This window comes from Moschus berezovskii, chromosome 4 (assembly GCF_049115385.1).
Source record: "Moschus berezovskii isolate FMDL1 chromosome 4, NW_MosBer_1.0, whole genome shotgun sequence".
NCBI classification, from domain to species: domain Eukaryota; kingdom Metazoa; phylum Chordata; class Mammalia; order Artiodactyla; family Moschidae; genus Moschus; species Moschus berezovskii.
In genome coordinates this window covers 91,189,473-91,211,048 of record NC_142463.1, presented here as the reverse complement: position 1 = coordinate 91,211,048, position 21,576 = coordinate 91,189,473, and the positions used below count along the sequence as shown (strand labels likewise).

The following is a 21,576-nucleotide window of genomic DNA, read 5'->3' as shown; positions in this document are numbered from 1 at the left end:
ATGTCATAATGAGGTTTCTAGACTGCGTGTGGCCACATATCTCTTTCCTCACATCAGGATGAGCTCCCTGGCTCTTCTGTTGCCAGTAGAGATGAGCTAGGCACAGCCTCACTCAGCAGTGCCTCATCCAGAGCAGGCTAGGACTTGGTGGGTGGAGACAACCAGGTGGGGACCATAGGATCTGGAGCCAGAAGAATGGCAGTGTTTCCATTGTTTAGTTTAGGATCTGAGCTCTGTTGGGACGCAACAGGTTCTGCCTATCCCTTTGAGTTCAGTCATCATTGCCAGGACGTTCAGGCTCTGGCAGTGGGGCAGAGGGTACCCCCTTCCCTGAGAGGCTGGGCAAACCACAGGAGTTTTTTACAGCGTTAGGTACTGTCTCCAGGAGCTGCAACTCGCTCCCTCAAGAAAAGTACTAAATCCCCACCAGCAGGGGGCAAAACTGAGATACCTTCTGAGGGTTCCACCCCAGCTCTGGATGGCTTTAAGAAAGTACCTTCACATCCAATCTCAACACCTCTGATTTAGTCTTCATTTTCAAATGAGGTAATCTCACCTTCCCCCCAGGCTGAGTTTGGGGGGCAGGAGGGAGGAGGCTGAACCATTTGATTCTTCTTCAACAAAAATGAATCATGTCCCCTATCCCCCACCCCCTTCCTCAGCCCAGGAATATTTATCTCTGTTTACACAACCATGGCAACAGGCTTTATTCTCTACTACTTAGGAGGAAAAAGAAAAAGAAAAGTGGAGGGCAGTGCTTTTTCCTACTCCTGTCTCCTGCTCTGCTCAGGTGACAGATCTATCATTTCAGGAATCAGGTAAGACAGAGATAGCCCTGCACTCTGGTGCAATGTTGTTCTTCTCAGGGACAGGGGAGCAAGAAAGCTGCAATATACCAGGATCATAAAAGCACTCCAGAGCTTGACAGTGATTGTCCTCCAGAATCCCGTGGGAACCACAGTACTAGCGCTTCTGACTCGTCTGCAGTTCCTCTTCTGAGCACTGCAGTGAGATTATGGTCATTTTTTTTTTTCTTGCCAGAGCTTCGACCTTAAAAGTGGGTGGTGTGCAGTCTTTGGCTTTGCTAACAATATATTCTTCATCTCTAAGATGGATTCCTCTTGCCATGACCACTTCACAGATCATTATCAAAATAGAGCTTTGTAATGAATGCAAAAGTTTTAAATTCACATGTTTAAACTATAAGTAAGGGAAACTGAGGCCAAAGGAAAGCATTTGTTCCAGATCATACTGTGTTGTCAACAGTTTGTTGTTGTTGTTGAGTCCACCCAGTCACCTCTGATTCTTTGCGACCCCATGGACTGTAGCACCAGGCCTCCCTGTCCCTCACCATCTCCAGAAGTTTGCCCAAGTTCATGTCCATAGCCTAGAAGACCTGATTACCCAGTCCTGAATTCTTGCAAAAGATCAGCCTGCGTCTCTTGGAGTTTTAACCATAGCCACCCTCCTAATAACTTCCAAGAGTATTCCAATCCATGAGGTCACAGGGATGGAGAAAAATCACTCCCGAAACTTGATTCTCAAGACTATTTCAACCACTACACACAAACTCCATGCTTCCTATAGTTGCCGATGTGTTGGGTGCTGGAAAGCATAGCACACCCCTCTGGGCTGGAGAACCATTTTGTGGTGTTTCTCCTCCCTTCCCACCCTCTCCCACATAAAGCTTCCCCCTTGGACTAAATGTTAATGGGCAGTCCCAGAGGATTCACCTTCAGAACCAGTTCAGCTGGGCTGGAGTACTCAGCTCTGTCCTTGGAGGTGGCTCCCACTCTGAACTCTCCTCGGGTCTTTTCCCAAGGGGCCCCTGGTTATCTTGACTCACAACTGCAGGGAAGCCGGAGCGGGCGCTGCGACGCTGAGTGGACCAGCGGGGCCATTCTGGCCGCTGGCTGTGGCCGACCTGGGAGAGCGGAAGGAAATGTATTTTCGGGACTCTCCCAGCCGGCGTTGGAAACGCGGCAGCAGATTCTCAGCTCCATCCCGTGGCGGTCGGCTTCTCAGACCCACGCGGGATCCTGGGTAGCCACCGTGAAGGGAGCGCGGGCATCTGAGCTTGGCGATGCCACCGAGATACAGGCTTCGGACCGGGTTTTGACCCGCCTGTGCCTCTTCTTCCTTTTTTCTAGCCAGCGGCTACCGCTGCCCAGCTGCATCCAAAGGGGGCACTCGGGGCTAGGCCGAGAACGCTAGATAAGGTCCACTGTAGCTGAGAACCCGGGGTTAAGTGGAGGCCAACCCACTGGACTCCGCAGTCTTCACATCTAAGGATGTTCCTGGCTAACCGCCCTCCTCTTTCTCGCTCACCTCTCCATAGTAAGCAGAAGTGGCGCTCTTTGCTGGCAAGGATCGCAATGGCCGAAGCTTGTGCCTTCTCTTTTTGCTCCGTTTCTCGCGTCTTCACACGGTTGTCTCACTCGGAGACTCCTAAATTCTGCCAGGGGCAAACTTTCCGCGTTAATTACCTTGAAACAACACGTCTCTAATTGAACTAATTACTCCAGTGCCCTGCAACACGCCCTCCGCCCCCCCCCAACCCGGGCCAGGCCGGGTGGCACGGTGCCTGGGCACAGGGTGGGAACCGCAGCCCCAACACGCATGGAGCCTGGTGTTGGGGGTCCAGGGTTCAGCTGGGCAGAGCGCCCGGGTCGGCCTGCGGGCCCTTCTATTCATCTGCGGCACCTCCACCGCCCAGGGCCTGGCTGGAGCTCGCACACCTCCAGTGCTTGGGCCACGTCTGTTGAGTAGAATCGTGGCATCCTTGAATTTCCTCTGCCTTCTCCGACTTAACAGAGAGCTTCGCAAGTGGCCAGAGCAAGATTAGGATAACCGGGAGAGAGCACGGCTTGCTCCTCCACCCCTGCCCACCCTATTGAAAGCAGCCCCTATCCCATGACCCTATTTTCAGTTCAGTTCAGTTCAGTTCAGTTCAGTCGCTCAGTTGTGTCCGACTCTCCGCGACCCCATGAATCACAGCACGCCAGGCCTCCCTGTCCATCACCAACTCCCGGAGTTCACTCAAACTCATGTCCACAGAGTCGGTGATGCCATCCAGCCATCTCATTCTCTGTCGTCCCCTTCTCCTCCCACCCCCAATCCTTCCCAGCATCAGAGTCTTTTCCAGTGAGTCAACTCGTCGCATAAGGTGGCCAAAGTATTGGAGTTATGTTTTCATAAAGAATCATTACCTGAAATCGCAGTGCCTATTTTTTTCTCAAACCTGTTTGTCTTATTCCGTTCCGTCCCTCCGCCCCATGTTTGTTCTTAAGGCTAGAGAGCTTGCGCGTCTTATTCAGTATCCGCACGCAGACCTCCAACCCTATCCGGAGTACTAAGTAGAGCCTACTTTGCTTCGTGTTAAATACGTGAATGGACCGAGCGGCGGCTCCTCAGCTCCCGGGGTGAGGAGTGGACGGGGAGGACCCTACACTAGGAAGACAGGTAGGCCTACACTTCCCAAGTCCATTTTTTTTGAACAGTTCAGAATTCAAAAGAGCTGCCGAGTGGCATTTGGGGTGGAGGGTGTTTCTTTTCTGATCAGAGTTTGGGAAACTGGGTTGACACTGAGGCACTCAGCTTCTTCCGAGACTGGTACCCAATGCCCATCCCTAAGACGGGGCGCTCTCTGTAGGGGGGAGGGTCACGTAATTTGTTGGGGGACGTCGGTACAGTCTGGTGTGACAATACCCTCCTCCGCTGAGCAGGGCAGGGGCCAGGTAGGCGTCGCCTGTGCTAGCTTAGGCCCCCAGGAGCTGAGGTCTCCGCCTAGTGCACACACCCGCCCAGGGTCCACCCACGGTTGCCCAGCCCGCGCCCCCTTGCGCTCTCCTCATTGGCTGAAGGCGTCCTCCTGAGTTCTCATAGGCTGTCCCAGTTTTCCCTCCGCCCCCAGCACTGACCGCGCGCAGCTAGCGGAGGGGAAGTGGCTCCAAGTCCAGACCTGGGAGCAGAGCCTCCGCTCAGCGCTGCGAGAGGCGTGGAGCGCAGGGCGTCCGGAGCGCGGGTTCAGTGGGACCAGTGATCCCACCCCGGGACTCTCTCGTGGAGCCAAGCCCGGCCAATGGGCGCATGAGGTAGAAGAGCAGGGAAATGGACTGCTATTTACGCCGCCTCAAACAGGAGCTGGTAAGAGTGGAGCGGGCGCCGGGGTGCGGGAAGATTGCTCCTCTCCGACTGGTACCTACCTGGCTGGGGCGGAGGAGGTGCGGAGAGGCGAGGAGGGGACGTGGCTAGCAGGCGGAGGACAGGACCTATCCTGAGGGAAAAGGGCCGCGAGCAAACTTGTGTGAGAGGGAGGCAGTCAGGAACCAGTGAGAGGGACCGAGAGCCAAGCCAGTCCCGACCGAAGTGCGTCCTGAGATCCCGAGGAAGCAAAGAGGGCGCACCCGGGACGCGGATGCCCGGCTGCGGGAGCCGCACAAGGAGCCGGGAGGAGGGTGCGCGGCCCCAACCCTGTCCGGGGCAGGAGGTCGGCCGGGGACTGCTTGCTCCAGGGGAGATGGCACCGCCGCCCCCACTACCACCCCCCAGCGCTGGCGGCCGGGCTTGGCAGGGCTGGCGCGGCTGCGGGGGCAGGCCCGGCCGGCTGTCTGCCTGGGCTTGCCTGCCAGCGGGGAGGGGGCTGGCAGCTGGACCCGCGGGGGAGGGCCCGGCGCGGGAGGAGGGGCGCCGCCTGGCAGCTCGCGAGCGGGAGAGCGGAGGCCCAGCCAGATGTCAGGTCTGGGCTTGGGGAGTGCGCAGCGAGCGTGCAGAGGACTGGCTGCGGGGGCTGGGGAAAGTGGCACCGTCTGGGGGAGCGGGGAGCGGGGATGGAAGTCGCGCAAGTGGGGAGAGGGACGCCCCGCTGAAACTCCGTTGTGGGGCGGCACGTTGCTTCTCACTGACTTTCTATCCCAACCCCCCCCCCCAACACCTGCCGCCTCTCTTGTTCTTTCCACCACCAGAATTCAGATAGATATTACGGACGTCCCCGCACCTGGGCCCCCACGCCCATCGCTGTCAAGCAGGCTCTCCTGGGGTTTTGCCTCCGTCTCTTTTTGTCCCTTTTAGTCTGTTTCTCTTGGAGTCGACCTTTTTTCGGTCTCACTTTTCTCCCGTCCCTTTTCTTCTTACTCTTCAGAGCCAGGGTCATCCAGGATCATGACAACAGACCTGGATACAGAAAGTGTCAGCCCGTGCTCTCCAGAGTCCAGGATAGCCTCTCCCACTCTCCACACTGAGGAGGGAGCTTGGCAGTTGTATCAGAGGCCAGCTTGGGGAGGAGGGGGAGCTTATAGCAGCAGGTGTCCCTTTTGATTCTCCATGGTTAAGTGGCCCAGGCACTCTTTCTGTCTGTCCCACTCCTTTTCTCTGCGAATTCCTCCTGAAGCCCTTTTTGTTGTGACACTCGGATGGGAACTTTACCCAGAGGACTGCTTCTTAGATGAGGGACAGAAGAGTCTCCCATCATGTCCCTTCCCATGTTCATTTTCTCATGCTTTCCATGTCAGTTTGGGATGGCTGGTCCCAGCCCACACATACACAGTTCAGACTTTTCCCGTTCATTTGTCCAACACCAGAGAGAAAGGTCAAGGTCACTAAGAGGATGTCTGAAGTCCAAGACTCAAGTCAAGAAAAGAATCTAACAGAATCCTCTTTTTTTTTTTTTTTTTGCTTGGAATCTGGGACCACACCACCCACCTCAGGATCTGCCTTAATAGAGGGTTTGTGGGTGTTCCTGGCATGGGCTTGAATTTTAAAATCCCACTGATTTGCATTTCTTACAGCACCCTAGGTGGGAGGTGCTGAGGGGAGGAAGACAGCCTGTGGGTGCCAGGAGAATAAAAGAGGCAACAGGAATCTGAACCAAGCTGAGCTCCAGGTCTTGATTTGCACCCTCTCCTGCCAAGGACTTGAGCCCCAGTCTCTGGGAGGAGGAAGGGGAGAGGCTGAAGTCACCCAGCTCCCCATTAGCTTTCATTTGGCCCTTTGTCTGAGCAGCTTCAGCCTTTGCCTCTCTTGGAGAGGAAGCGAAATGCCTGGCCTGGGGCCCAGAATGACACTCAGATGGGAGAGCTCTGCACCCTCCTCCACCCATGGTGTTCCGCCCCCTCCCCAGTGCCAGTTTGCCCAGAAAGGAGACCAAGTAGAGTGACAGGCAGAGCTATCAGAGTCTTGTTCACTCCCTGACGCCTCAGCCCAGGGCTTAGGTAACAGAGCCAGATCGCAGGCCCTCTGGTTTCCCAATGGGAGTGAAGGAGAAAGTGGAGCTGAGTTAGCTCAGGCTCAGCCTTTTGGCTCCTCTATGGATTTGGGGGTTTGAATTCAATGCAGCTTGGTTGTGGTTGGGTTAGGAAGGTCTGTGATGGCGCAGGAAAAATTTATAGTTAGTATGTTTGATGAGCTTAAAGTGTGTGTGGATGTTTGTGTGTGTGTTTGTATGTGTGTGTTCATCTCAGGCAGAATCTTCCCCTCCTACCCAGGAGGGACTGTGTGTTGCTTGGCTTTGCCTTAACTTAGTATGTGCCCAAGAATGGCACTCACGTAATACTAGTCAAGTTCTACGTTCATTTATGCCACTAAATCCCCTTTAAGAAACATGTGTCTTGAAGACGCTGTGGGTTAAAGCTGCTGGAAAAGGAAACATGAAGAATAAATTGTGAAATTATCTTTGTCGAGGGTGTTCTGAGCTCCTCTCTTGCATCCTGGCCCTGCCCTTGGCCCGGAAGATCTAGACAAGAAGAGTCTGTTCCTGCAAAACTGAAGTAGCAGAATTTACCAGTTTTCTGAGGCAGAAAATTTGCACTGTAACAAGTGAGCACTGGAGGGAGGCTGAGGCCTGGGGGATCCTGGCTTAGTCAGGTTGATGTCTAGAGGACTAGCCCTTTCCCCCTGTTCGGAAGAGGATGGGGATCTGGTTTCAGGGCTGAAATGTAGCAGGAGAGTAGCAGCAGCTGACACACTTCTTCATTAGGATGAGAGAGTCAGGCTGTAACTATTCAGTAGGGAATATATCTCTCCCCGCTTCAGCAGCCAAAGGGGGGCCCTGCCTGAACACGGGCCTTGAAACCAGCTGTTCCTTTTACGCTGCTCCCTTGAGGGCATCCAACAAACGGGGTAGACACAGGCACACAGGGGAAGCAGATATAAGATCCTCATAGGGTGTCGCTCATGAGTTCAGATCAGTGTAGAAGAGCAAATAGAGTGCATAATGGGGGAGTCGAGTATAGTCAGGCCAGGAAGGCTTCCTGGAGGAGGAGGAGGAAGTTGATAAAGTCAGCTTCTGGAATGTCAGTTCTAGCCAAGGCATGGTGAAGCAGCAGGGAGACTTCTCTTGGGCCAGGAAGGTCCTTCTAGGAAAACTTGTGCCTAGAAGGCAGTTGTCTGGCCACTAGTGGCCACAAGTTTAGGAGGTTCTGGTACATGAAAGAGGACCAGAGCATAAAGGCAGAATGAGGAGGAGATAAGAAGGTGATAGAGGAGATACATTTAGATACATTTAGGAACAGCCTTCAGCCCTTGGGGCAAAAGAGCAAGCTTCCTGAGGCAGAAAACAGCTTCTACAAAGGATCTCATAGTGTGATCGCCCTTGATGGTTAGCTCTAGGGTGAGACGACTTTGGGCTAGACTATGTGCGGTGGTGTGCTCAGTGGGAAGAGCGTGGAGCACAGGGTTTGGGGTCTCCAGGTCCAACTGAACTCAAATCCTGGCTCTGTGTGACCCTAGAAGATTACTTGACGTCTCTGTGCCTTGGCTTTCTCATCTGTAAAATGTCTTTTTTAAAAAAATACCTACTTTAGGGACTTCTCTGTGGTCCAGTGGTTAAGACGTTGTGCTTCTACTGCAGTGCGTGTGCATTCAATCCCTGGTCAAGGAATTAAGATCCCAAGGAATTAAGATAAAATAATAATAAAAATAAAAACAATATACCTACTGCATACAGCTACTGTGAAGATTATGTCAAGTGCCTCCCCAGCTGTATGTCCCTAGCATATAACACAGTACCTGATGTGTTGCAGGCACTTGGTAAACTCACAGTGATGAACTAATCAGACTGGTGTGCATGTGTCTTTCATTCTCAGAACACACTGAGTTCATACTATGTTTAAAGCACTTTGCCAGGCACTAGTACTGTGGCTACAAATATAAACACTGATCTTGCCTTCTGAGAACTTACAGTTTAATAGGAGTGATAATAATAACATATTATTAACTGTTAATGTAATTATTAATTGTTAATATTGATTCACAATTTTTGATATGATATGCCAGATAGCTCATGTAATATGTCAGTTGCCAGAGCAACCATGAGAAGTTGTAGTTCTGTTGTGACTTGGCCACAGTATAGGGCTGATAGGTGGCAGAGCTAGGATTCAAACCCAGCTAGTCTGACTGCAGATCTCACACTCAGAGCTAGCATCTGCACACAGATCTCTTGCACAGAAATAGAAGATACGTGCTTGATGAGAGGCATGCATTCAGTGCTCTGAGAGAGAGAGATTCCCTCCAGCTAGCAGATCAGGGAAGGCTTCATGGAAAAGGTGACATTTGAATCAGACCTTGAGGGATAAATAGGGACAGGAACAGGAGAAAAACAGCATTTCAGGCAGAGGATGAAGTGTTGTGACCAAAAGATGCAGAGATGGAAAGCATCTCTGTTTGAAGACTGTCCAGAGGGGAGATTTGAAGACTCACATGAGTTTGGCTAGAAAATAGGGTATATGTAGAGAAAGAATGGCACTAGGGCTGAAAGAGCTGTTGAGAGCAGACTATGGTAGTAGTGGTGGGGGTCGAGGGGTTGAATGCCATGCTAAAGAGTCTGATCTTTTCATATGTGTTACAGAGCAGTGTGATTAGAGTGATTAGAGATGTACCTTGGGATCTAGGAGGTGGTAGGGGGTGGAAATGGCAGGAGAGGGAGGAAATTGAGGCAGGAATATAAGTTAGAAGATTACTACAAGAGTCCACGCAGTAGAGTATGAGGACCCAGAAAGGAGAAAAGGAAGATAGCTTTTTGGGTTTCCTTGGATGCCCAAGGAATTGGGTTGATTGGCTGCAGTGGAGAGGGGCTAAAGCTGGACAGGGGAAAAGTGAGGCTGGGAGCTGAGCTCCCTACAGGGGCGAGACTGGGCCCCTCTCTCGGTCTGTCTGCCTCTTGCTCGGGCACATGGCCCCCCAATAGATTGTTCATTTGGGAAAGTGGGCTCATGCGTTTCACACCCGTCCCTCCTCCAGCTCTTGGCACAGTTTCTGCTTTACCTTCCTGTTGAGAGTTCCAGCCAAGAGCAGGGGGCTATGAAGCTCCCTATTCACTGAGCTGCAGAATGGGCCACTTGGCAAAAGTGGGGCTTTTCCCGTTTCCGGCCCTGAACCCCCTTCCAGCTTCCAGAGGGGTTGAAAGGAACTGTGTGGGGATCTTGTGAGTAATGGGGGGGGGGAGCGAAGCAGGGCACACTGCCAGGTCTATGGGCAAAGCTGGAGTCTGTGTCAATGGATTCTGGCTGAGCTGGGAGAGGGCGTGAGATGGATAGATGCAGGGCACAGCTGTGGGATCAGTCAGGGGCCTCGGAGAGGGCTTGGGAAGGTTGCCGAGGATGCTGGTGTCACATTTTCCCATCCTCACTCCTCCCACACCACAAAAGGCCCAGCAAGTGCCAAGGGGTGGGGGGAGCTGTCCATGGACAGCTGACCCCACACTACTGCCTTGAGCGCTCAGGGCTGGAGGGCCGGGATGGTGGGGTTTGGCCTCCCAGCAGCATCTTCCCCTTCAGCCCCAGGCAGGCCGTTCCTCTTTCCCCCTTTCAGATGAGTCAGTAAAGAGATGCCTTCCGTGAAAATGAACTGAATTGGGTCTTGGAGTCCCTCCAAGACTTCATGCTCTTCCTCCCTGTATGATGATAAAATTGCCCTCACACATCGCACTGACAGTCCTGGTTTCTTCTCTCAACAATCCCACGAGGCTGCGAACTCGGATTATGATGACGTGGAAAGCTCAGGCCAGGCGTGGTGCCTCGGTCCTCCCCCTAATCCACCTCGGAACCTCAGTCTATGGATCAGTGCTTCCACTGGAGGTGCTCAAGATATCAGGAGATACTCAGCTGAAAAATGTAGTTTTAAATAGAGAAAGAGTTACCATCTATTTATGGAAAGCGGTATACATTTCATATAAATTTCCATATAAAAACATTTGTCACATGAACAGATTAAAGTATTAAATAGGAGCCTCGGTCATTTATAGATATGATGAAATCATGACGGGAAAGTCTAGGGAATTGTGTTCGGGCAAACACTGAGGGAGAAAACAAACCTCCCAGATCCCAAGTTTCCTAATCCATTAGGTGGGGATAACTCCACCTGCCTCGACAACCTCCTAGTAATTGTGGTCACCGTCACATAAAAGACAGAGCAAGTGCTGCACACTTGCGAGGGGTTATCATTTTACACTCAGACCAAAGTACAAAAGGTTGGTGAGTCCGCGTCATGTTGAGTGGCCGAGTCAGTCAGCTGGAGCACGCAGGTCCCCACAGGACAGCATGGGGCTCCTTACACACACTGGGGTGCCCCGCAGGCATCCAGCTCTGACTCAGGGAGGAAGCCAGGGCCAGTTTAGACTGCGGTGGGAGAGACTAAAGTTTGAAAAGAAAGAAATTTTTAGAGGAAGTGCTGGGGGCGGGAGATGGACTGTGGGGTGGTGTGGATGCGAGGAGGCGGTGAGACCTTTCTCAGAAAGGATTCACACAGGATACACTTGTCATGTGCTGGGTGGGGAGCAGGCTACCTCTGTGCATGTGTGCATACATGTGTGTACAGGCATGTACGAGTGTGTGTGAGCTGGGGTGGAGAAAGAGAATAGTGACTGTTAGAGCCATTCCCACTAATCAGAACTGATTAGACCCTCTTGCAACTTTTCCAGGGCTTCCCAGGGTGGCTCAGTGGTAAAGAATCCGCCTGCCAATGCAGGAGACGCAAGAGACCCAGGTTTGATCCCTGGGTCAGAAAGATCCCCTGGAGGAGGAAATGGCAACCCACTCCAGTATTCTTGCCTGGAGAATCCCATGGACAGAGGAGCCTGGTGGGCTGCAGTCCAAGGGCTCATAAAGAGTTGGGCACGACTGAGCACATACATGCACGTGACTTCTCTGCCTGAGCCCTGGGGGGAAGTCGGGTGTGATTTCGGCAGTGGGAGGCCAGAGAGGAGCTCAGCACCTGCAGCCTGGGGTTGGGGACTTACTGTTCATTTCTAGCTCAGGATTCTTTCAGAGCCGGGCCCTTTCTTTTACAGCCACCCAGCCCCGCTCTCTCTTGTCACTCTTCGGCAAGAGACACCCTGGGATCTGATCACGTCCCACGCTCTGGGGAAGACAGCAGCCTGCCCTCTGGCTCTTTCTCCTTGGGTGACATCACTCCGCTGGGGCTGTTGGGAACAGCAGCTCGCCTCCCAGGCAGGCCCCAGCGGATGCTCTGACCTCCCCGATGCTCCCCAGCCTCCCTGTTTCCCAGACTCGGCCTTCCTTCTTCCATTCTCAGCCCCCTCACAGCTGCCTCTTGCCCTCCAGTGTCAGCCTTCCATGGCCAGCTGGCTGAATCCGGCTGGACAGTGGGCAGGGGGGTGCTGAGGCTTCCCTTTCCTTCCCCTCTCCTTCCTCTGCATGAGGCCAGGGTGGGAGAAGGGACCGGACAAGACGTTTCTCCTTGATCGGGCCAGTTAGATGAACAGAATTCTGTCACTGCTTTGTGTTAAGGTTCACTGAGGAAGAAATGGGCGGAAGTTCTTAGGAAGTCTTAAACTAAGAAAACAGCCACACATAAACACACATTACATCATGTCATCTGTTCAAAGCTAGACCAGGAAGGAGCTCTTATTTCCATTTTAAAGAATGCAGAAATTAAAAGACAGACTTTAAATAGCCTGCCCAGAATACATGGCAGAGCTGGGATTTGAACCCTGTTCCGTCTGTCTCCAGTACCCAAGATCTTAACTATCATTTTCCATAGGGCTGTGACTTCAGCTCTTATTTACTTAAATGGGGCCTCTTTTTAATGGGCAGCCCTGAGTTCATACATTACCCACACATTCATTCTCACTGGAAAAAAAGGTACAAAATGTCAGAGTTATTTCTTAAGGATTTTTCCATACTGGAAGAAATTGAATGGGGTCATTTTATTCCTCCCACCGCCTCTGATCTGGACTGTGTTCAGCCTTCTGGAAGGAAGCCTGCGAGCTCCGACTCCGTGCCTCTTGGTGAAATGAAACCTTGAGAAGCATCCCTGACTCTTTCTCCCTGGGTAGTAACTGATCGTCTGAGGACAGCAAGCAGTCTAGGAGGGGTGACTCGGGGGTACTCCGTGTCCGTTTTATGGATATGTAGCAAGTACTCTTGCCTGGAAAATCCCATGGACGGAGGAACCTGCTGGGCTGCAGTCCATGGGGTCGCTAAGAGTCAGACATGACTGAGCAACTTTATTTTCACTTGTCACTTTCATGCATTGGAGAAGGCAATGGCAACCCACTCCAGTGTTCTTGCCTGGAGAATCCCAGGGACGGGGGAGCCTGGTGGGCTGCCGTCTATGGGGTCGCACAGAGTCGGACACGACTGAAGTGACTTAGCAGCAGCAGCAGCAAGTGCAGAGTTGCTGGCTGGGTTCTGGGGTAACACAGTGATGTGCAGACCTCAGTCGCTGCCCCCAAGAAGTAGATGCTCGATGAATGTTTCATTAACAACGCAGCACTTATACACACAGAAGAGCTGGGGCGAGTCTGAGAGGGGTGAGCATTTTAAGTATCACAGAAGAGGTTCTGACGGGAGCTTGGGGTGTATATGGGAGCAGATTATGCTTCTGAGGGTTGGAGGTCTGTGGTTTGGTGGCCAGAAGGCCGACGAGGAGGCCCCTGCAGCACTGCAGAGAGTGGAAGGACAGATGTGTGGCATCCAGGGACAGGAGCCGGGGTGGAAAAGCCAACCGTGACCCCAAGGCTCCAGGTTGGGGTGAGTGTACAAGGAAGGGGACAAAAATAGGAGAGTCAGAGCAGCAGTTTGCCGGGAAGGGACCCTGAGGAGTTTGGTTCAGGGCTTAGAGTCTCCTGACTCTGCTCTGGGTCTTCCAGTTGTGGCCAAGCTGCCCCCCAAAGGAAGGAGTCAGGAAGGTGGCAGCCACAGGAGACAGAGCAAGGGGCTGCCTGCACATGCGAGCCACACTACAGGCTTTGTCTCTAGCTGCTGCTGCCACCACTCAGATGGAGCATGCTTGCCCAGCAGCCTGGCAGACCCCAGGCTGTCAAGCCCGACCACCGCTTCTTGCTCTTTCTTGGGCAAGGTGCTCAGTGTGGGCAGTTCTTTACTCAGCCAAGGCCTCCTTGGCTTCAGGGACAGTCAGTCCTCCACTGTCCATTAGCACTGCTGGCTCTGGAGAGCCTGGCCACCAGGGAAGCCTGGCCGGGGCCCCTAACCCCTACCAAAGCCAAGGTTGGCAGGGGTGGGTCTGGCCCCAAAGCCCCAAAGGGTCAGCTGCCAGCACAGTGCTGCAGAGCCTCTGCGCCTTCCCTCTGAGCCCCTCTACTCCTGCACCCCATGGGCTGAGCTCTGTGCCTTAGGACAAGGCCGGGAGGTAAAATGATCCCTGCGGGTCTCCAGGGGGCTTAAGAAACAGATGGTCCCCTCACATGAGGTTTGCTGTTGTAACTTGAGCAGATCTGGAGAGGGAACTGGCAGGACCAAGGCAGCTTGGGCCCCGGGGATGGGAACCTTGTGAATGTTATCAGACTCTGCATCCCCTGCCCAGCCTCCAAACTGGGCCCTCACCCAAGTCAGTCTCTCAGCCCCTTCCAGCTGGCACCTGGGGCTTGAGCCTTAGACACCCACAACGGGGCTGGGGACCCTGTCCCCACTCTTGGCGAGGGCAGTGTAGCCAATTGGGCCAAGAAGACAGGAAGCGCGCTGGAGCCAAGTCTGAGAACAGCTGAGAGAGGACAGGTGTTTGGAAGGGAGAGAAGGGCTGGGCAGAGCTGGGCAGCGTGCGTGCGTGCTCAGTTCCTTAGTCGTGTCCAACCCTTTGTGACCCCGTGTCCTGCAGCCCACCAGGCTCCTCTGTCCATGGAATTTTCCAGGCAAGAATACTGGAGTGGGTTGATATTCCTTCTCCAGGGGATCTTCCCGACCCAGGGATTGAACCCTTGTCTCCTGCATTGGCAGGCAGGTTCTTTACCACTGTGCCACCTGGGAAGCCCCAGAGCTGGGCAGGGGTCTCAGCAAACAGAAGCTTCCTGGCTCCTTATCTCTCTCCTGACCAGCCAGACGTGAACAGCAGTGAAATGAAACCTCAGGCCTCCTCTCTGAGCTCCTCCTCTTCCCCTAACATTCCTCTCAACCCTCGTCCACTGCCCAGCCCTCCTCAGGTGGTGCTTGGTGGTTAGGACTCTAGCATTGGGAGTAAGATGTCCTGGGTTTGAATCCCAGCAACATGAGCTGGGTGACCTTAGGCAAGTTACCTCATGCTCCATTGTGGTTAATGCACCTGTTAACATGAGAATTATAATACCAACTTCCTAGGGCTTATATAAAGATGAAACAAGATGGTGTGCACAAAATACTTAGCTCAAGTCCTGTTCACAGCAGCTGCTCACAAACTGTATTGTCCTTGTCATCCTCGTCTCGTGGAGGCTAAAGAGAAGCAGGCAGAGGCACAGGGGACGCAGATGGACACAGAAGTTTTTGTACCCTCAGACTGATCTCGGCCCCACCTCTTACTATCCATGTCATCTTGAGCAAGTTACTTATGTGCCCCAGTTTCCTCATCTGTAAAATAGGAACAGTATTAGTCACTACTGGCTCCGACGGTAACGCGTCCGCCTGCAGTGCAGGAAACCTGAGTTCGATCCCTGGGTCGGGAAGATCCCCTGGAGAAGGAAGTACCCACTCCAGTACTCTTGCTTGGAAAATCCCATGGACAGAGGAGCCTGAGGGGCTACAGTCCGTGGTGTCGCAGAGAGTCAGATATGACTGAACAATTTCACTTTCACATAGAGTAGGCTTCCTGGTGGCTCAGACAATAAAGAATCTGCCTGCCATGCAGGAGACCTGCGTTCGATCCCTGGGTTGGGAAGATTCCCCTGGAGGAGGAAATGGCCACCCACTCCAGTATTCTTGCCTGGAGAATCACATGGACAGAGGATCTTGGCAGACTACAGTCCATGGGGTCGCAAAGAGTTGGACGTGACTGAGCGACTAACACTTTCACTTTTCATGGAGTAGTTGGAGAGATTAAATTTTGATTAATTTATACATATGCATACATGTGTACCTATATGTAGCTTGGGTTTCCCTGGTGGCTCAGAGGTTAAAGCGTCTGCCTCCAATGCGGGAGACCCAGGTTCGATCCCTGGGTCGGGAAGATCCCCTGGAGAAGGAAATGGTAACCCACTCCAGTATTCTTGCCTGGAGAATCCCATGGACAGAGAAGCCTGGTAGGCTACAGTCCACGAGGTCGCAAAGAGTCGGACACGACTGAGCGACTGAACAGAACAGAACAGATATGTAGCTTAGGATAGTGCCTGTCTTAGCAAGTCAGCTGCCATTAATATTATTTCCTTAATCCAGCCATATCTGTGTTAAAACTCCTTTCCCAGTCCTGATCTGCACTATCTAGGCCATACAGAGGTGGGGTCAGCGGCAGGCTGGAGTGACCCTGGAGGTGTATATTTGGGGAGCAACCCTTCCCCTGGCTCACGGGCCCTGTGCTCTCTCCCCTGCAGATGTCCATGAAGGAAGTGGGTGATGGCTTGCAGGATCAGATGAACTGTATGATGGGGGCGCTGCAAGAACTGAAGCTCCTGCAGGTGCAGACGGCCCTGGAGCAGCTGGAGATCTCTGGAGGGGGTCCTGCCCCAGGTTCTCCCGAAAGCCCCCGGACACAGCTCGAGCCCCCTCAGCGGGAGGGCGGCAGAGGTCCTGTCAGGCCTGGGGCCTGCTCCCCCTCCAACCAAGCTTCTCTTGGCAGCACCAGCAGCTCCAAGTTTCCGTCGCATAGGAGTGTGTGTGGGAGGGAGCTGGCCACCCCACCCAGGACACCGCTGCCAGAGCCCCAGACCTGTGCCCAGCAGGGGCCAGAGCTGGCGGAACCCGATGACTGGACCTCCACGTTGATGTCCCGGGGCCGGAATCGACAGCCTCTGGTGTTAGGTGACAACGTTTTTGCGGACTTGGTGGGCAACTGGCTGGACTTGCCAGAACTGGAGAAGGGTGGCGAGAAGGGTGAGACGGGGGAGGCTGGAGAGCCCAAAGGAGGGAGGGGCCAGCCTCGGGAGCTGGGCCGCAGGTTTGCCCTGACCGCAAACATCTTCAGGAAGTTCCTACGCAGCGTGAGGCCTGATCGCGACCGGCTGCTGAAGGAGAAACCAGGCTGGGTGACACCCACAGCCTCTGAGCCCCGAGCCGGATGCTCCCAGAAGGTCAAGAAGCGGAGCCACTCCAAGCGCTCTGGACATTGCCCCTTCCCAGGTGCCTCGGAGCCCAGAAGAGGGGAGAATGCTTCCACCAGCTGCCCCAAGGCCCTGGAATCCTCACCCTCTGGCTTCGATATTAACACAGCTGTTTGGGTCTGAATCCTAGAGGCAGAAATGTGACTGAACCCAAAAGGGCCAGGTCCCAGTGCTGGGCCCCTGGGAAAGAGGCCACGTGGGGTTCCTTCCCCCAAGAAAGGACGAAGAAGCAGCAGGAGGGTCTAGAGCAGGGTTGACAGGCCTGTAGTTGGGAGAGGCCGTGGTAGGGCTGGCTGGTGGGGGAGGGGAGAGTTCCTGGATACAGTGAGAGAGACAGAGATAGAGTGTGTGTGTGTGTGTCTGTGTGTTCGCCTGTGTGTGTGGCTCTGTGTGTGTCTGTGTGTGTGTGTAGCTACCAGGCTGGAGGTAACAGCAGGGGAGGGCCTGAGGGAGGAGATCAGGAAATCCGTCTGACATTCCTTCACTGCCCCCAAAGACCTCAGTTGTCTATTCTGCATGGATCTGGCATGGGGGGCTCAGGTTCCCCAGAGGTGCCGCCAATAAAGACCTTGTTTCTCGTGTCCCCAGGCTCCTCTGTGCTTCCTTGGCAAAGCACCGCTCCAGGCACAGGTATTAAAGCCCAGCCCTCCTGGGAGTGGGAGCAGAGTGGCAAATTCCCACCCCACTGTCTTCTGTTGCCTCTGAGATTTCAGCCCATCCCCAGACCCTGGGCCACAGCTGAATAAGGAGTGTGTGTATAAGGAGTGCATGGGGAAGCCCACGCCTTTCCACAAGCACAGGAAAGAAAGCCAGTATTTGTATAGTCGCTAAATGTTTGGAATCTTTTTCATATCCATGATCTCCCTTGTAAATGGGCAAGAAAGGCAGGTAATAGTCCCAATTTCCAGATGAGGAAGCACATCTGGATGTGCTACCCTGCCAAGGATGGGCTGCAGGCAGTGCTGACTAAAGAGCAGATGCTGGGCTCTAGAACCCCACATACTCCTTCCGCAACACCCTGTCCCCGGGGCACAACCCCCACCCAGGGCGCCAGAACCTGTAAATTCACCAGCGAGGCGAGGGCGAGCCAAGAAGAAATGCACACTCAGGCTTCATCTTCCCCTCATCCAGAACAATCCACGGTGGAGGGGCAGCGGCTCCGCTCCAGCACCGAGGCTGCACCTAAAGCCTCGCTGGGCACGTGGCCCGGAGAGCCTGCTGCCAGATCCAGGGCCCGCCCACTCGGGTGGGGAACACCCACGGGCTGGGAAAAGACAATGTGGGTCCCTGTTTGGGCCGAGCCTGCCCAGGAGGGCACTCCCTTCCTCCTCCTTCGCCTTCTCCTGGCTGAACTCCCCTCTGCCTGGTGGGGGTGGGGGTGACAGCTGCAATTAGAGGCAAGACGCCTTCCTGCCCTCAGAGCATTTAATAGAAAACTGTGGAGGAGAAAAAGGCTCTCCTGAATCCTGGACCCCCAGGGGAGAGATGGAGGGAGGGGGCTTAGCGCGAGCAGCCCCACAGCTCTAGTTGGGAGGTGGTTAGGGTCAACCTCAAATTCCCATGCAATCACATGGTAGAGGTATAGTTCTGGGTGGTGGAAGCTACAAGAGGAAAGGTGCTTCTCCCCCCACCCCACCTTTTATTTAGAGCTGGCTATTTGCCAGGCAGTGGTGCACGTGTCATTCAAACTTCAAAATAACCCTAGGAGGTATTGTTAATACCTGGTCATTCAATGGAGGCTCTCAGGAGTCATGTAAACTCCCCATATCAGATTACTAGCAAATGAAAGAACCAGGATTTGAAACAGGGCCGACTGGATCCAAAATCCCTGTCCTCTCCTCTCTTATCCTTGGAGTTTGCCAGTCAAGCTAGCCCCTTCTGAAGGAGCAAGCCCCCACCCATCCTGTCTGTCTCCACAGAGATCCGAAATCCAACCTAGGTGAAGGCTCATTGGCCGTGGCTGCCTTGCGCAGTGGAGGGTGATGTGTGTGTGGAGATTCCACCTACTGATTCGTTGAGTCCTGAGAAGGGAGACATGGGTTGCTGGGTGAAGGAGAAACTTTGCTGTGTGCTTAGTTTCTCAGTCGTGTCCAACTCTTTGCAATTCCATGGACTGTATAGTTCACCAGGCTCCTCTGTCCTTGAAATTCTCTGGGGAAGAATACTGGAGTGGGGAGACATTTCTTTTCTCCAGAGGATCTTCCCAACCCAGGGATCGAACCCAGGTCTCCCACACTGAAGGCGGAGCTATCTTTATAGTCTGAGCTATCAGGAAAGCCTGGGGCAGAAGCTACCCAGCAGTTATTCAAGAAGGCACCAGCTCTGATTCAGCAATGATCACACAGGAAACCAAGTCACCTCTTGGCCATTTCATCTGCTTTGTAGACCAGTCACTGCAATGCAGACCAACTGAACAAAACTTTCTCAACAGCTCCCCATGCCAGGTACTGCAGTCGGAACTAACAACAGACCAATGACAAGGACCCAGTATTCCTGACTCAAGGGATCCAGCAGGAAGAAAGAAGCAACTCGGAACCCATCAGTGAGCCAGCAAGGACCAGAGGGAATCAAAACTCACTGTAACTTGGACGAGGACAAAGCGATTAGTGACATTTGCTGCCACAGATTCAGAGGTGCTGGGCACTGTCATCTTCATGCTCTTATTTCCTTCTGACCATATTCAGGAAGTGGCTGCTGTTACTCTTGACTCTACACGGAGAAGGCTCAGAGAAGATGAGCAACTTGCCCAGGGTCCAGGTGCCAGAGATGGGACTGAAGAAGTTCCAACTGACTTGCAGGCTAGAGCTTTCACACCGCCCCACAAACTGCCCATATTTACTCCAAAGCCAAGTCAAGAGGAACAACAACAAAACCCGTCCTCCCCGCATTATCCACGCATGGATAATAAATGGAATGCTGGCTGCCTGTGGCGGTGGCGGAATTTTGCCTGGGTCTTGACAGGGCTCATGTAGCTAGCACCCCATCCCGTGCTTTGCTGATGAAAGACTAGGGTCGATTCATTTGTGTCCCCCTGCTGCCCCATTATTTTTCTTTCTCCCTCCCCTTCTGGGCTCCTGCTGGGGAAACGTTGGAGACTGTATTTTACTGACACTGAAGGGACAGGTAAACGGGAACGCGTGGAGCCTAAGTGATACAGGAATGTGGGGGGCCGTGCGCGCAAGGGGAAGTTGTGGAAGGAAGTAGAGAGAAACTGACAGCTTAATGCTGCCCCTGGGGCTCATTTTATGGCTAATTAGGACATGCAAATTAGCTGGAAACTCATTTAATGCCCTCCCTGGCATGGGGTCTGCCTCACACCTGGCCCACTTCCCTGGGCAGGTGTAGGGGTCCCCTGACTGGCTCAGGCACCTTCTCGGGGCCCCACATGGCCACTTTGTGGCCCTTGGACCAGGGTGTCTATAGGTTATCCCTGACCACAAGCAGGAGCTAAAAGAGGCCCTGCTGGTATGGCTGGAGGGCTGATTGGTCTCCTTCGTCTTCCCATCTCTTTAGGTCTGGGACCCCTCTTTCCCAGAGGGTCTGTCTCCCTCCAGCACTTCCCCTGCACCACCCCTCAGGGTGAGATCTGAACTCAAACTTGCCCTGAGGACTAGAGGCCTGGTTCAGCTCTGTCCCCACCACACATCCCTGAGAAAGGGGGAACCCTTCATCTTTGCCAAGTCACAGCAACATTTCCTACAGGGTTTCCATGAGACAGAAGCACAGCCTGTCTCTATGGGGAGCAGGGCTAGGCGACCATCTCCCTGTCACTGGGTAAGCTCAATGGGGTTGCCTGACCTCCCTGAGCCTCATTGTCCTCAGTGTGAAACAGGGATCATGCAGGGCTGCTGGGAGATGTGAGGGCGTGAGGCACCTCCAGGTCTAGAACCCTGAGCAGAGCAGCTCAGTACGTATCGGTTGACTGACCTTCACTTCAGGCTCTGACCATGTGGTCCAGGGCAAAAAAGCTGAAAGATAGGAAACAGCCTTGTCTGATCCCTGCTCTCCTCTTCTGCCCTATTACCCCACGGGATTATAGCAAGGATCACAGAAGACAGTAAGTGCAAACATGTTGTACATTGTAAAAAATGTTACCCAGATGGGCCCTTGGCCAAAGGGCAAACAAACAATTGACACTTTTCCGTGGAAGGATATGTACGTGTGTATGTATGTGTGTGTGTTTTTGGGTGGGGGTGAGGCTGGGTACAGAGGGGTACCTAGCACAGGCTGAGCTCAGAAATGGTGCTTGAAAACCCCCCACTGCCTGAGGATGTGCTGGAGGGTGCACTCTCACCCCCTCCACACCCCAGCTCCCCCTCACTGTAAACCCTCAGGGCCCTCGCATTCCTGGCAAGGAGAGAGGTGAATGAGCCAAGTTCTGATGGTTTTAAGAAGTCAGGCCCCATCTGTGTGCTCTTTAAGGCCTTTGTTGCCGGAGTCCCTGCCTGGCCCCACAGCTCTGCGTCTCCCCACAACCCCCCAGCAGTCCTGAGGGTTTCACAGTCCTGGCTGTGGCTGCCTTCCGAGAATCCACTTCCTCTGGCAGGGTGAGAGGGAGGCTTCTGCGAGTCCTACCCTCATGAGAAGCTCAGGCTGGTGCCACCAGGGGAAGGGTGCTGGCCTAGAAGGGCCTGGCAGACCCTTCTAGAGCACAAAGCAGGGGTACAGGACCGCAGACTGCGGTCCCCTCTTCCTACTATCATCAGGATGCCCGACTCCCCTTGTAATTGTTAGTTGCTAAGTCATGTCCGACCCTTTTGTGACCCCAAGGACTGTAGCCCTCCAGCCTCCTCTGTGCATGGGATTTCCCAGGCAAGAATACTGAAGCGGGTTGCCATTTCCTTCTCCAGGGGATGGATCTTCCTGACCCACGGATCAAACCCGAGGCTCCTACATTGGCAGGTAGATCCTTTACCACTGAACCACCAGGGAAGCCCTGACTCCCCTGCCCAACACTTGAAACAGGATGATGAAGCCTCGTTCCCAGATTCCCTCTGAGGTTGACAGAGGACCTATTTCCTGCTCCTCTCCCTGTGCCCTTCAATCAGTTCTGGCACTTGCCTCCACCCACCACCACCAAGCCCCAGATGTATTCAACACGC

At 53.7% G+C, this 21,576-nt stretch overlaps 1 protein-coding gene across 1 annotated transcript; it reads left to right on the top strand.

Moving 5' to 3' along the window:
* Nucleotides 1-3,945: 3,945 nt before the first annotated feature.
* INKA2 (inka box actin regulator 2) lies at nucleotides 3,946-21,011 on the top strand. Its single transcript, XM_055403324.2, has 2 exons — nucleotides 3,946-4,146; nucleotides 15,749-21,011. The coding sequence occupies exons 1-2, from the start codon at nucleotides 4,111-4,113 to the stop codon at nucleotides 16,595-16,597; spliced, it is 885 nt and encodes a 294-aa protein (XP_055259299.2). The 5' UTR covers nucleotides 3,946-4,110; the 3' UTR covers nucleotides 16,598-21,011.
* Nucleotides 21,012-21,576: the final 565 nt, after the last annotated feature.

Coding starts and splice junctions, on each gene's coding strand:
- INKA2 (XM_055403324.2), top strand. CDS start 4,111: ATGGACTGCTATTTACGCCGCCTCAAACAGGAGCTG. Junction 4,147..15,748: donor GCCGCCTCAAACAGGAGCTG/GTAAGAGTGGAG, acceptor TCTCCCCTGCAG/ATGTCCATGAAGGAAGTGGG.